The sequence below is a fragment of the Anarhichas minor genome, unplaced genomic scaffold (genome assembly GCF_050575085.1).
Source record: "Anarhichas minor isolate MPS153535 unplaced genomic scaffold, ASM5057508v1 ptg000049l, whole genome shotgun sequence".
NCBI classification, from domain to species: domain Eukaryota; kingdom Metazoa; phylum Chordata; class Actinopteri; order Perciformes; family Anarhichadidae; genus Anarhichas; species Anarhichas minor.
In genome coordinates this window covers 3,177,387-3,193,815 of record NW_027466495.1, presented here as the reverse complement: position 1 = coordinate 3,193,815, position 16,429 = coordinate 3,177,387, and the positions used below count along the sequence as shown (strand labels likewise).

The following is a 16,429-nucleotide window of genomic DNA, read 5'->3' as shown; positions in this document are numbered from 1 at the left end:
TTTGACCAAAGACAGTGTGAGAATTGCCACATGGTCTCACAGTCACATACTTCCTCTGCCTGTTCCCCACATTTCAGGGTCAGACATTTGTCGGCCCTTAAAAGTGAAAGGCCACAGCCAAGCACCAAAGGTTAAAACATGCAACAAATAATAAACTGGCCAGTTTTGACAAACAAATGCGTGGCCACCGCCAGGAGCTCCACTGGTGGGATATATTTAACAGGAGTTACTGGCTCTGTGTGTCACCAAGAAAAGGTGTGTGTGGTCTTTTTGTGAGGGATGGCACAAGCTACAAGTGTCAGGCAAAGGTTGGTTAATTCCTGGGTCAGCTAGAGGAAACATTCCTCTGAGTAGTTTCTCCAGGACTTTACTCTTCACATTATGGGATTTGACCAATTTTCAATGTTCTCCCAAAATAAAGAGACTGTGATTATGTAATTTCCAGGATTTTACTTTTCAGACGTGAACAAGAAGTGTTTTACAGTCAGACTGTTTGCACATGAAATAGGAGGACTTAAAATTAATTTCACTTGAGATATATTTTGATGAACCACATTGATGCCAAATCTGAGGTTTTAAAATGAATGTATCGTTCCTCTCCTAAATGTATTAAAGCCATCTGTGCACAGAACTGGTAATCCACTCCACATATAGCTATTCAGAAAATGCCTCAGCCTGCATTTGGTTGGGATGTTTTGTGTGTTTGGTGTGGTCGTGGAGATGCTGGTTCTGGCCAGCGTCCTATGACGGCTGTTGCTGATTGTCCTCATATCTGGCTTTTTGTTTACTACAGTTGAAGTCATCTTGCTGCAGGCAAATACTTAGCAATAGAGCTCCTCGCCAAATAACCAACATCCGCTTTTGAGGAGAGAAGCAAAACAAAGCAATCTGTGAATGGTTAGGATTCTCTGTCAACCGCCGTGTCATTATCATTCACACACAGAGACATCAGCGCAGAGGCAATGCGGTAACACACACACCTAGTCCAGCCTTTCTCCGCTTTACTATAATCTTCTGCACAGAAAGATCAAACTATGTTTTTTTGGTCAGATAATTACAGATTTATTTTTTACACATTTCAAACACACATTAGTCAGTGGGGTTGCTTCTCTTCAGTGTCTGCCCAGGTTTATGTCTTGAAGTCATTGCAAAAGCCAAAAAGATACAACCCAGAGGGCATTCATGTGTGCACATGCACCACACTACATTTTCCTATCTAAACTCTTTGTATAGTCTGTTTCCCCCTGACCATAATCCAGTTTGTGTTTTCCTTCTTTGTCCTCAAGATATTTGAGGCTGTAAATAACTTGGGAAATATTTGCGCTTCAATCCCAGTTCCACACAGCATGGCTATTGTCTCCAGTGTGAGCGTATTGCTCTGCTCTGCTGCAGGGCTGAATTAAATCTGCCTGCCTTGAAAGCCATATTCTTAATGAGCCATGCTTTTTGAATTAGCTTTGGAAAACCAGAGGGATGGCACCAAAGTCATGTTTGGATAGGCCAGATTTTATCTTAAACTTGAATATGGAGGGTGATTGGGCTCTTACAGGGCATGTTTATACTGGTGTGCCAGTCTTTGAGGAACACTGTTCATTCGGGTTGGTTATTTATGGTGAAGCAAAACCTGCAGTCTCAAGATAAACAAGAGAATATGCAATCACTGTACAACCATTGCAGTACAATCTTTACATGTTCTTCTATAGACTTAGCACTAAAGGTAAAAACATCTACATTTAAGTGTTCGTCGTCATGCTTTCCCTTTTTGCACACCAATTTATGAAGCAATAAGGTCTCTGTTGTGTTTTTAGTTTTGGAAAGGCTGAAAAAAAAAAGACAACATCCAAACTGCAGTGTCACTCTAATTACATCCCCATGAACACAACCTCAGCTTGTTGAAAAACCCTAAGCTGGACAGCTCTTCCGTGCCTAGTTATGCATGCTAGGCTTTGACTTGACAAGTGCCGTTTGTGGAAGGGGTTTTGCAAACTGTCAATTCATGCATCAATGGACATTAATGCTGCAACATGCCTGTAAAAGACGTGTCACTATCAAAGACCAGCTTGCACGGCAGTGCAATGAAATAAAAATCAATATGTCTTAAGTATGGACAATTAAAGAACGATTTATGACGGTCAATAAAACTAAACAAAGTGAATTTATTTGAGTATGACATTCTAAACCATGTTTGGCTGAAAATATGTCAGTGTTTCTGGATTCAGATTTAAAGTTAGCATCCAGCTATACACCCTTGTCTCCTCTTAACAAGAAAAAGGCCTGATACTTTCATTTTATTCAGTTTTCATGAGTGGATCACATCCGTCATGTCTGTTGTTGACCAGGGAATTGGAAACCATTTGATTGAATTGCCAGTGAACATCTCAATCCCTTGATGTTCCCCAGAAATTCTGCAAACAATACAGCTCCTCAATTTACCAGCATGATATAGTTCAAAGTCTGTTATGAGATAATCCTCTGGCCAAATGTTCTGTCTATATATTTGGAAGAAAACTACAGGAAGCGGTTACTTTAGCAATGACAATGTAGCGTGCATTCTACACCGCCTGAACTTGTTTAAATGGTGAATGTTGAAAATATAATGTTGGTCTGAAATGTCTGGTCCTCAAAACAAATAGTTTGACAGTTGAATTTGATGTTAGCCAGTTTCAAGTAAGACCCTTGAATACATGTTAAAGTATTTCACATATACTGCTCGTGTACAAATTTGTGAGAATATTTAGAAGTAGGATGCATCTTCTTCCTGCTTTAACTGTTTTTGTTCACCCAGTGTTTGAATGTCATGCGTGTGTTGTGCCATGTTCTGCTGTTTGTCCCTTTAGGGATTGCCTGGTCTCCATACGCTGGCTGCTTTGCACAGCAATCAGATCCTGACTGTCAAGGTTTGTCGGTGGTGGTGCGGCCCAGCTGCTCAGTCCGACCCCTCAGCAGCACACACTGGGAGTAAATAAATCTCTGTCGGCTGCTTTGTCTCAAATCCTGACGATGGACTAGGCAAAGGAAAAACCCCATCTAATTAATCACAGCCAGTCAATCGTTATCCTCTTCCCCCACTGCCGCTACCAGTCAGTCACTCAAGATCTCTGTTCCATGCCTAATGCCAGGTTCCCTGTTTAAAGCAAAGGTGGCCTTTTACAACCAAGAAATATGTAGCTGACTGGAGCAAGACGATGTGGTCTGGCTCGTGTCCATTGATGCGAAAATAAATGGAAGGAACTCCAAGAGGAATACTCGATGATGAACCAAAGTGGCAAAATGTTTTTTTAAAGCTCATGCCCATGGTTCGCCACAAATCCTTCAATCCACCAGTTTGGCATTCGGGATTTGGGATTCTTTCAGCGATGGATGAAGCCACTTAATACCAATGGACACGAGCAGAATAATGCATGCATTGAAAGCAATAAGGTTGGAAATCAACCTCAACTCAGAAGGTCGACCATGCTGGTTTCAGTGTGTGCAGCTCCCGGGGTCTGACTTAGCAGCAGGCGCAATGAGGATGATGACAGCGCTTTCACAGAGGAGGAGAAATTCCCATTTTTCCGGGGTCTGCGAGCCCACTGTGGCGCCCTCACACCCCTGAGGTGGTAATTATGGGTCCTGGCTCCAAGAAAAGAAGCCCAGACTTCCGAAGCAAACCACCTCCGTGCTGGAAAAGTGTGGATTTCTCCCCCCATTTGTAAAGGCGCTGTACCGGGGTTCATGAACACAAGCCTTTCTAACCAAATCTGTTTCTTTTTGCATTTGCCTTCCTCCTCCTCCTTCTCCTTCTGGGACCTCATCCTTCTTCAACCTTATCTCACCTCTGACCTACGACTTCTTGACCTCACACACCTGCTCAGATGGTCTTCCCTAAGATCAGTCATGGCTTTCTTTCTGCTGACCAGCAGCTCATAAAGCGACGGCTCATTAAGGTAGTGGCTGTGTCCTCTTCTCCTCTCTCTGTCGTGTCAAGTCTCACCCAATCACTTCTCTCTGGGCATTCTTCAGTTTGCATGCGGACCTTCAGAAAGACCTGTCATAAGTACTCTGTCCTTCTATTATTGTTAAACCTAAATATGGAAATCTCTTTTTAGAAAACAAGGTTTCATTAAGGTAAAATGAATTACTGTCCTGGCACTACTTTCAGCACTTTCCTTACAAGTTGGATTGTTGAATGTTTTCTTAGAGTTTTTAATAATCCAGTAGAATAAAGGGCCACATATTTTCAGTGTATTTTCGCCCTGATTATTGGTGCCTAATGTATAACTCCTATTCAACTCATTAAGTCCATTTAGGAATGCATAGATTTTAGGGGATTACTCTTCCAGCTGTAAATCCGATTCAGCTCCATCTTGTCTGCTAGTTTTATCCATAAGATCCAAAATGCTAACTCTCCTCCATGTTATGAATGGAGGGAGCCCATAGCCACCCACGAGATAATTCCACTACACTCTCTTCATTATCATTTAACTGCAGTGGCTCCGGTCTCGGTGGATCCAACAATATCACAGAATACTGATGCTTAAATGTGCTTTTTTGCCGCACAGGGAGATCAAGGGCAAGCTGGACCACCTGGGCCACCTGGGCCACCGGGACCTCCTGGGCCGAGGGGGCCTCCAGGGGACACTGGGAAAGATGGACCCAGAGGTGTACCCGGTTTGGCGGTGAGTATTGATTTCTACCTGAGATCTGAGGAAGTCTGGATAAACTGAACAAAGATTTGCAGCCAGTGTATTATTAAAATGGCATTGGACCAGTACAAATTGTGGGGATTTTCTCTCTAAAAAAGTACTGCATTGTTTCCATTAAGAGTAAAACAAGTTCAGCTCTTTATGTACTCTTATTCAATTTGACTGTAACCCAGTGCTGGGAGGGTTTATCCCCATGAAAAGCTTTCTAATGAAGACTAGACAAACTGCATTGCAGTTCATTGCCCTGATGTGTTTAGCTAAACATGAATATGCTCCCAAGAGAGTGTATGGATTTACGTTTATTTGATTGTTTTTCATTATAACGTAACATTTTCCATGTCTTTAAGCCTGTCACTGGCATCCCATTCATTGATGTGATCTCTGCCTGTGAGAGAAAGAAGAAACAGAAAAGGCCTGTCAATTATGTTCAGCTATAAAACCTTCTGAGGGCTCCAGCTGATCTTTATTGTCTTGGCTGAGTTCACAGTGGGAGTGCAAACATATTTAGTGTTGTTTATCTGATTCTTTCCAAGTTTTTGATGATGATTGTTTTCAGTTCTTCCAGTTGCAGTTGCAATAGTTGTTTAAAATTCTCTTGCCGGAGTGCTTCTCCCGTGATTTATTTCTCCTACCGCAAATGCCATAGAACAAGGGTAGCAAAAATTGCCCTGTAAACGTCACAAAGAGGAAAAAAAATGGAATAATGTTCAAGCGTAACGAGAACACGGTTGTTGGACAGAGACAGTGAAGACTACAGGTGCCACAGCATGATGAAATGCCTCATAGCCAACTCGGTATATGAGCAGAGCAATGCTGAGCTCTACTTGGCAACCTGGCCCCGTTGCACCATAGCGGCTGTTAAAACACGAAAAGAAATGGGGAACTCAACTATATTGTGGAAAATGCAGTATTTATTTCACCGTAATATATGTCTTGTTTAACTCAGAATGCTGTTTATGATCTTTTTTAAAACGCCATGCGTGTTCTCAACTTCTCAGAGAAGACTTGGCCCACTGCTCCTCCATTAACTGGCTGTTTTGTGTTTGTATAGGGTGATCCAGGGCTGTCTGGAGAAACAGGAATCATGGTAAGCACAAGCTTCTTTCCTTTTGTGTTATTTTTATGCTTCAGCTTGTGTCCGGATGAAACAAATCAGATATGTGTATGTGTTAATTAGAAAGCTTTAGAGGTGCTGGTAGGCAGATTGTGTTACTTTTGGAGAGGGTCAGGCTCACTGTTTCCCTCTGTTTCCAGTCTTTATGCTAAGCTAACAGCCTGTTGGAGGTAGCTTCATTTTAACCATGCAGACATGAGAATGGTATCAGTCTTCTCAACTTGTTTTCCTTCTTTTTCATCATGAATATCCTCAACTTTGTACAACATTGAATTCAAAAAGAATCCAGCGATACCAACACTTTCCAAAATGGCTCATGTCATGTGGAGGCAGGTTGCTTTGATTAATAAGTTGATCAATAATTCTTTGACTTTTTCATTTAAACCTCTTTTTCTGTGTTTAATTTGCTAACAAATCAACTGTGACGTTATCAAAAATCCGAGATATTCTTAAGGTTTTTGGGTAATATGGTGAATATCAATGCCACATTTTATGATACCCTGCAAAAGCGTTTGTTTTCTCCGAGAATAACTCCTTATACAGTAGGGACAAGCTGTTCCAGTTAACAGCAACTGGATACCACTTGTGGTGTTCAGCAAATAAAGCGTTTGATTAAAGTTTCCTCATAAAAGCTACATCGAATAGGTCAAGCCAAATTCCTGAGAAAACAAAGACGGAAAACGTGACATGAGAAAAGTCTTGGAGATGTCAGTTTTCACGACTGCAGGGGAGAGTAAGTAAAGCTGACAGAGGAGGTGTTGTCAAGCGCTTTCATCTCTGATTCCATCTCTGACCCTTTCCATGGTGTGGAAAAAGTTGGTGGATTGGAAATAAATGGACAGAGAAAATGAAGGATGGTGAGTTTTAAGTGGCTAGAGAGACGCATTAACTAGAGAGTGAGAGGAGTTTAAAGCTGGAAATGCTAATCATTCTTCACTCTTTTCCCTCTTTCTGCTTTTATGTCGCTGCAGTTTTCAGCTTTTGTTGGCTTTAATTATACATTTTACCCATTATCCCCCCTTGTGCTCATCGCAGTGTAAGCAGCGTGTTTATTTAGTGTCATGAATGTCCAATTTGCAGCAGATTTCTCAGTAGTCCCAGGTGTGCAACCATGAGTCTCCGGTGCTTATACAACCTCTCACGACAGCAGCTGGAGTATTCCTCCAAAAGATGAATGCTGAATCCCTCGCGCAGAGCTTTGAATAAAGAATATGCGCCGCTCTCTGTATTTTTTTAAATAAGGCGTACTATTTCAGGAGTATACAGCATGACACTAATGTACTTTTAACAAGGAGTAATGCCATCATTTAGGAATCATTCCCCCCGTAAAGCAGCGTGAGATGAGCACGTCTCAGAGGTTGTCGAGAGATGTGATGTGACATGGCCGCTCAAACACTCCTAGCTTCTGTTTCCAGCCAGCGGCAGTTTGTCTTGCTATGATAAGATAATGGATTAGAGAGAGACGTTTCTGTAAATGATAGTTTGGGTTGTTAAACCTCTGGAGAGGGAATAAAAAGAAATTCTCCATCCAGAAACGAAACTCTAGTCCACACCCTTGATCGACCTTTGGAAATCAATATGAATTAGATGTGCATAAGCAACGAGACCGATAGGCTCCAGTTTGTACAGCAAGCTTAAAGGATAATCTTTGATCGGCCCTTTTAGATCTGCACAAGTCAACTTGGGGTAGGGATTTTGAGGTTGGTCCTTCACCAACTTTTGCTTCTTTTATGGTGCTCTAGGAGCTAGTGCCCACTTGACACAGCTCAGCGTTTTTGATGTATATGCTATTGTTAAAGAGGCAAAAGTAGATTCCAGAGTTTTCCAGCAGCCTTCCAGGACATATGGTGCTGGTTAGAAGGATTAAGCCCTTGTGGAGCAACAAGGAGGAGGGGGGGGGAGGTGGGAGGAAGAAAAAGGAAATATTTTCAGGACTCAATTCAAAACCATCAGTGCCATAAGGTCTCTCTGGGGTAAATTAAGAGGGTCTTCATCTCTCTAAAGGTGGCTTGAAGCCTCGCACACAGTTTTTATTTGGGACTTGATTTTGCTTCAAAAAGACGAAATAAAAAAAACAGTTGTGTATTGTATGTGGTGTCAGTGGGGAAAAAAACTCCCCTATCTGCATTTTGGTGTTATTTTTAAATTTTGCTGCTCCACTTTTACATCCTTTTCATTCCATAACCACCCAACATGCGCCAGTGACTCACATGATTTGTTTAAAAGCACAATGGCATGCATTGTAGGGATTTAATTGACTTAATATGCCTGTATAATGAAGGCATAAACAACCTAGCTATATTTGTCATTTATCTACATATTTTTCGACCAAAACCTCCTTTCATTCTCTCGTCAGTTTTTCCAAGTTGATTTCTTTTGTTTTTCTCTGTTGTATCTTTGGTCTTTGGACTGTTGGTAAGACTTTAAGATAGAGCAAACAATTTATCTAGAGTGCCAAGTATGTGACTCTTGTGGAAAATACTCAATCCCAATGATATTGAATATATAGTCAAGTAAGTATTTAGTCTAAAATATATCAGAATCAGCTTTAAAAAACTAAAACTAAAAAATGTTATTAATCAGAGCCCTAGATGGATTACCATGGAAAAGACCACAGAGACCTTAATGGCAACTGCAACCCATAAAGGTTAGCATAATACAGTAGTCAACACTGTCATTTTAGATAAAATAGACACACTCTACTGGAAACTGGAATCCAATGAGAGACAAGGGGATACAATGCATTTCAGAGCTGCTTCTTGGTCAACATTGCGGTTGATTGGATGGTCTATATGTGCCATATTCTTGCTACATTACACCTTAGGATAACAATAAGGTTGTCAAAAAATATAAAGCTGAAAGTTCCTTAGGTTAATGTAATCAGCTGTTCTGTATTGCAAAGCCTTTTCAATAATCTGCTAAATTAAACAGAGGCTTTGAACAGAAAGCTTCAACATGAAGCTCTTCTGTGCTTTGATCAGCCGACATAGTTTCCCTGTGAACGCTAGCGAGAAATGCACACTCTGGTAGTTCTTCAAACTGCAGTCTGAGTGTGGGAAGGGACCTGCCAATTGCTTCATTGTTTGTCATTTCGTAATCATGAATGAATGCGGCAAACATTCAGCGCTTTGTATTTGTGCTCGGATGCTCGACTTCAATGGGCGTCCTGTTGATATTGCACATTTGCGGATTTTTTTTCTTTCATGCATTTTAAATGAGGCAGCTGAGGGTGCTGTATGCTGAGCATGTGCTATCATGATGAATACTTTTAGTTGAAAAAAAATTCTCCTTTTGAATGAAAATGTTTGGATTGTTCCCCAATTTTTATTTCCTCGGGCCCAAAGTTGAGCAAAAATGTGCCAGGACCAAGACTTCCTCAAGGGCCCTTGACTTTGTGAAAAATCTCCTTTTCAGCCAGTAGCTCCTGAGTGCTCTCAGATGTAGCCAAGCTAATTAGCGCTCAGGCGAGTGGCACATGCTCTCACATACCTAGTGGGTCATAAAGATGTTTACCAAACCCTACTGTGGACAGCCAACAAAGACTTTTAAAGGCAAGCGGGAGGAAAACCTTTTTCTTGGTCGGCTGGGATAATAAAAGTTGTTCATTGAGGTTTTTGTTATAAGTGCAGATGGAATGCACTTTAAATGAGCTGTAACTGTGTGGGCCATTTCTGTAAATGTGAGAACTCGAAATGGAAATTTAGAATGGGAAGGTTTAGAGCTTCAGTTACTTGGTGGTCGCCTTGTTTCATCAGCAAAAAACAAACAAGAGAACGAACAAACCGTTTATTCTCAGAAAGATTTGCCATTATTATGGTCCGTTTTGCTGAGCCAAAGCATCCATTGGTGCTTTGGACACAAGGCACACATTGGCCACCACCAACCTTCACGTCTTCTTCAAAAGAAATGTGCACTGACTTTAAAACGTTTCAACCGGAATGTGTCCTCGTTGGCTACTTTCAAATACAGGCACACAAACCTTTTACACTCATCAGTGGACCAAGTCTTAGGTTTTGCCAATTATACTGTATCAACATGAATCAAGCGAGGAAAGCTGTTGTAGAGTGGTTGTGGGGTGTACGGTCTGCTTGGCCTTGGCTCAACTGAGAGTGATGAGCCAAATAACACCATTCACCGTAGATCCTGAGCCGACCGGGAGGAAAATGTTGGCCACCATGAAGTGTCATCACAGCCAGGCGTAAAGGTGTTGATGAACTGCTGTGGGTACTGCAATAGTTCTGGGACTTCTGAAGCCAAAATGGAAGAACCTAACTTTCAGCTTGGTTTCTCATTTAGGTCATAAAGCAGTCCTGCAGACAGGTTCTAGTGGAGGAGGGTGGCGGTCCAACATGGCCTCCGGTTTTACTGGGGTAAACAGCAGGTTGAAAATAGAAACTGTCCTCCCAGACACATCTATCACCGAGTTATATCTCAGTTAGGGATGTGGCGCCTTTTTCTTTGCCCTGTTTAGCTTATTAGCTTTGTAAGGCTTTCCAACTATTGGCCTCTTTCGGTAATGAACCTCTCTGTGTGTTGGACTGTAGGCTTAGAATGTGGAAAAGCCAAACAAGTTTTTACAGTTGCTAAAATGAATAAAGAAAGAGCTCGACATGAAAGATAAAACCGTAAAAGATTTTGTTCTTCATGGTCTCATTAGAGATTCATGTTTCGGGTGAAGCTCAATGAAAAGAAGGCACGGGGTGATTTTCAGAGTAAAACAAGGGATCGATTGTGATTCGGTTCTGCCCGAAGGGTGTGTGCTCACTGTATGGAATCCGACCAGAAAGCCTTGCCAGTCTCTCTGCTGTGACCGTGTTGGCTGTGGAAATCATATTATTTCATCTGACATGGACTTTTTTTTGTCCTGTTTCTCCTCAACTCTCTCTCTCTCTCTCTCTCTTTGTCTCGCTTCTCATTTATAGGGACCTGAAGGGCCACAAGGGGAGAAGGTAAGTCCAGAGAATCATTTCTTGTTCCACTGACATTTTAATTTTAATTTTAATTTAAATAAAATCAGATTATCTGACTAAGTTATTCACTGAATGACATAAAAAAATACATTTCACACTGAAAAGGTTGAAATTCTAACGTAAACCAAGGGAGGATTTCTTCAGCAGTAGAATAATGTTTTGGATTTGATCGTAACTGTGCACAAGTTGCACAAATGGCTGTAAAAACACGTGCTGAATGTTGAATACGTTTACTTGGAGATTAGTGAGGCAGGGCCACAGTTGGGGCAAGTAAATGGACAAGAGGAGAGTTAAGGCTTGAACAACACTAGGAGGGAGACAGAGAACAGAGAACCTGGAGCTAAGTGCTGCGATACAGGCCCCGGCCTCCCTGGCGGCGCTGATGTGGAGAACAGATGTAAGCCATATCCAGCCATCAGGTAGCTGCCAGTGTTTGTTCAGTGTAACCCAATCAGACACTTCCTGTCTGCGCTGTCATCTGCCGGCAAGGCCTCCCGTCGGCGTAGGAGGGGGTGTGTGGAGGGGTCAATGATGACACACCACCGTGTTAATGACTCATAAGCCAGGCCCAGAGGCTACTCAGTCAGATCTGCTGCTGGTGTAGTGCTGTGTTTAGCAGTTATTCAAGTTTCATCACCTTGCTGATTGATTTGGTGTCACAACATGATACAGAGTGTGAATCATATATTTATACATATAATATGAAAGTATTATCTGCTTTCACTCTGTAATGTGATCCATTCTCCTTCATCCCATGTTATAGTTTGATTATAAAGTATAACAAATGATAAAAAAAGACATTACTTCATTACTTCAAGTCTATGCACCATTGTTTCAATCATCTCTGACACATGTATAAATGTGACCACGGTAACAGTAATTCATTTTTATTACGAAGAAGCACAAATAGCCAACATAAGCAAACCGCTATGCAAGAGAGTAGGAGTTCATTAAAACATGCTTGGTACAACCTCAGAGTCTCAATCATCTGCTTTAAGTAAGTTAAAGGAGCACATGCAGACACAAGAGCTACAGTATGTATAAAAAGTTCACTGACTTTCTCCTCTCTCACAGCAGAGCCACTCTTGCCGTCTCCCTGTGACATCCATAACATAGCGGATTTAAAAAATATGACGTGCAATATTTATTCTGGCAAGGTTTTTGTAAGATCAGCACACACTGAAGTGGGTATGGGAACAATAGACAGGTCTGCTTTTAATCCAACGTCTGTGTGTTCGTGTCGACGTTTGATGGTATCGTGGCATAGTTCAGTTCGTGACTATTGTTTGAGCAGCAAAAGTACATTGTCGTTAATATATTTTAATGTTTGATAACCATAACTTTGCAATGTCCACTTTATTTGCACGCAAAATACAGTGTGATTGTTGAATGCAATGAAACACCTTAACGCCTTTGTGTGTTATTTCTCAGGGTTTCCTCGGGCCTCCGGGCAACCCAGGTGTTGATGGACTGAAGGTGAGGTCATTCATATAAAGAGATATGCAAATAATACAGTTGATGATTGTGGTACACATTGCTTTACTAGTAGTTTAGACTAGTTTTGTTAATCTCCTTCAGTTGTCTTGTTCAGATGGATATTTTTATGGGAAATTGAACAGCCCAACAAAGTTTTGCCTGAACATGGGAAAACGCTTCAAAACAAAGTAAACTTTTATCCACACCTGGAAGTATTTTATGTTCAAAAGATTGACTTTAACATACTTAGAGTTTTTCATTAGCCCTTTTGGCCATGTGTTGCACTTTTCACATTAAAGACGTTCTGCCATGCATTCTGACAATTTCAAACCGCTATCCTATTTGGGAGAAATCCCCCCTTGGGCTGCATCCTCGAGTCTTAACCACAAAGTACGGCTGCCTCTGAATCTGCTCACACTCTCGGCTCATTTCTGCATTTCATTCTCAAACCGAATAAAGAAGACACATTGCAGGTGTTTTACAACAGGCATGCAGAAACAAGCATGTTTATTCCAGAACAAAAACGAGAGTGAATGGGGAGATGATTTAAGAGGCGCCATCTTCCTAATCTCAAGCATGCATTTATATGATATGAGCGGAGAGGCACGCATGGCTGTAATAGAAACCAGAGTGGAAGCCAATACTGACTATGGAGACAGCAAAAGCTGAAGGCATAATTCCATACTTGTGTAGGGAGTCTGGTTTGCCAGCATGAAATAGAACGCCAATGCTGTGCAATGCAGTTATAAAAGAGAATCTGTTATGGTATGTAGCCGTCACTCATGCAGAAAGTTGAAGTCCAAAGCAAAAACGGCTGCTCCGCCAGCAGTGGCAGGTTGACTGGCAGACATCGTATTGATCTGACATAGATATCTACCAAAAGGGGATGATTACTAATGCAAACCTTATCAGCCCCAGGTTAGGAGGTTTTAATCAGACTCCATCATCATTATGGCAATATATCCTCATCATTACGTCAATGACTTCCATATGTGGGCTGATAGATGATACATGATTCCAGTATTTATGATAAGTTTCACCACTAGTGTGTAGCTGAGGGGATACTCCCTATACACAGATCATACATGATGCTTCGTGAAAACAAAGCATTGTGGGGAAAAATGAAAACAATAAGGCACTGAGAAAGAAAAATAAGCGCAGTTTGTTACCAAAATGAAATTAAAGTGCATTCAATAACCCAGTTTTCCCGACAATACAACCAAGTATTGAGCAGCCCATTGACATGTATTTTGATTTAAATGACAGATTTTCCATTCTGGTTACAATAATCAGAGTCATCCTGTTAAAGTTGTCTCTGGTTTGATAAATAGCTGCTATGTAAAAGGCTAATGATGTGGTAGGTTTACAAAGGTCACTAGGTTAATTGTTTTTGGCAACAGATGGACTGAGTTTCTCAGTGACATCCGCAGCAAACTGGCATGAATCAGCATGTTCAGAACCAGACCAGAGATAATGAAGCTTTTAATCAGCCTGTTTATCTTCCCTACATTCAGATTTAGTTTGCGGCTTCTTTAGTTTATACTTTGGTACTTTTTTGGAGAATTTTATGGAATTTACTCAGCTGTAGCTGTACAGCACAATACAATGAAGTAAAAATACACTATCTATCCTATCTGCTGCTCTGTTATCAACTATCCTGCAAATGCATAACACCTGTCCAGTGACGACACAAGTTTAAGCTCTGTTAAGGTTAGAAGTAATCTCTATATAACGAACAAAATGTGAAGTTTTTTGTATCTCCTGACCTTAAATCAGAGTTCACACTGCTGAGACAGCACACTGAATACAGCCACTGTGTGTATGTTATGCTGTCCATAGGGGGATGTTGGCATCCCAGGATTGGACGGTGTCCCCGGAGCCAAGGTCTGGTGCACATTGTGTGTGCTCTTATTCTTGTAAACTCACGACGATCATTTTTCTTAAAAACTTTTTTTGGTTTTTGAAGTAAAAAATATGTAATCTTTCATCCTTTGCCATCAAAGAAACATCCTTTTTTTCTTTTCTTTTTTATGCCATTTTTTTCATCACAATTAGATTTTTTAAATTACATTTTTAGTTATTATTTAGAAAACATTCATATTCATTCAAGACATTTCATCTTTGTTAGATCATGTTAGATCAAGTTCACAGAAAATGGGTTTAGATTAATTGAAATTGTGGTGGGGGGGGGTCTGTCTGGGGAAAAAGCAGCCATAACACAGGAGAATTTCCTTAATCTAACCCCAGATACTATCTGACCCTGAATGTCTACAGTAATTCCCCAACTAAACATAACTCCCCCCCGAGCTTCTCTGTGTTTAATACTGTGTTTAATACTGCTTTCTTTCCCAACAGGGTGAAATGGGAGAGCACGGTGAAAAGGTAAAGTGCTAATTCAGATCACCAACCATTATTGGTAGCATCAGTATCATATCATAACAAATGTAAGAACAGCCGTCATGACGGCAGCTCTGCCTTTAATTCCCACAACTCCACCTCGTTTTTTTCAAAGGTAACACCCATCTGAGATTTGGTCACCAGTGAGTCAAAGATTCAGTGAGTCACAAAATTACTCCAGCCCTCGGAGAAGACCAAAAAACTGAACCCACACAATAGGCCTATTCTCTCCATTCCCTAATTCTAATAGTGCCATTATTCGCTGTTGTTGGACAGCAGCGGGTGGGGGGGGTTGTTAACACGGACCGCGTTAATAGTGAGACAGGACGGGGAGGGAGGTGATGACTCACTGTTCATCGACCACAAAACTGGCCTTCAGGCTCTCGTTCTCAGTTGTTCTGAGTTTTTCTTCAAGCCAGAGACTTATTCCCCACCGTTAACACATTGGATTCACTGTAATGATGAGGCAACCACTGATCACAGCATTACTGGTGTTCTGTGGAGATTGGGTGCAAACAATGGCTCAATGTACACTTAGAGAAACTGCATCTAGGAGATGGCTTTGGCGTGAGTTCAGGTCAATCGGGTAAATATGAAGCCATGTCGTCATTCCTCGGTGTTGTCACATGTCTACGAGTTGTGAGCAATCCGACCAAAGGTCGATGTTCCCGTTCAAGATCGATTCATTTGAAGAGTTTTTACAAGCAGGAAAAGGGAAAACTGTCCATTATTTCGTTGTGGAAAAGCTAATATTAGAAAGAAAAAAACTGTATTTCCAATCTTTGTAATCACGTTGAGTCCCTTCTCTCAGGCTGGGAATTACAGACTTAAAATACGACAAGTTTTTGAGACTTATTAACATAAAATGCAGTTTTTGGCTTTGTTAGTGAAGTAAAGAGCCAGCCAGGCATGTTTTTTTCAAATTCCGACTCCCTGTTAGTTGTCATTTTAACCTTTAACCAATAGATGGATGGAAAAATAACAATGCATCTAAACTGATGAACGCCTGATGTCAGGTTTATTGCCTCTTACAGTAAGCTCATTTTCAATATTTTTTCATGTTTTCCACAAAGACACAACCTTTTGATTTCAAATTCTTGGAATTGTATGATTCGCGATCGATTAGGCTATAATTTAAAACCATGTGGATTTAGGAAAAGTGAAGGACAGTCAGAAGACTGCCAAAGACAGCACTGAAATTCACTCCAAAGTACTATGAGCCAAATATGTTAACATAAACTATTGTTTTTGGCTTTGGGTGCCAACTAAAGAGCCAGAAGGCAAATTCAACAAAGCAGTGCCAGCCTCTAACAGATAAAAACGGATTGTTTGAGAAGCACAGAGCTTATTTCAGGAGGCTCATTTTCTTGAACTTCTGACATGAGTATAATATCCTCCACAAGGACACAACCCTTTATTTTAAATCCATGGATTTGCTCACCTTCAAATTTAGAACATAATGAACTACAATGTTTTTGATATGAAATAAACTGGATTTAAAGCCGTGCAATGATAACTCATGTACCAGCAAGAGCTCTGAGCTAACATCAGCATGCTAAGAAGCGGGTATAATACTGTTCACCATCTTAGTTCAGCGTGTAAGCACAGTAGAATTAGCTCCTTCAGACCAGTTGTCTGGAAACCATCCATTGTTGAGATATTTTAGCCGACATTGCCATCCATAGTGCCATGCCGCTAGCATGGCTAAAAACAGGCCTGACATTCAATCTATTTCATACAGCTAAGATTGAAAAGTTGTGGGTTTAGAAGTGAAGTTCTTCACAGTT

General features: G+C 41.0%; 1 protein-coding gene across 1 annotated transcript in view; it reads left to right on the top strand.

The window, feature by feature from the left end:
* col25a1 (collagen type XXV alpha 1 chain) overlaps nt 1–16,429 on the top strand; it is a 138,610-nt gene that overhangs the window by 101,919 nt on the left and 20,262 nt on the right. The window contains exons 7-13 of the mRNA XM_076112467.1: nt 3,855–3,926; nt 4,542–4,658; nt 5,737–5,772; nt 10,722–10,748; nt 12,201–12,245; nt 14,085–14,129; nt 14,601–14,627. Coding sequence (XP_075968582.1) covers nt 3,855–3,926; nt 4,542–4,658; nt 5,737–5,772; nt 10,722–10,748; nt 12,201–12,245; nt 14,085–14,129; nt 14,601–14,627 — 369 coding nt within the window. The remainder of the gene's footprint in view (nt 1–3,854; nt 3,927–4,541; nt 4,659–5,736; nt 5,773–10,721; nt 10,749–12,200; nt 12,246–14,084; nt 14,130–14,600; nt 14,628–16,429) is intronic.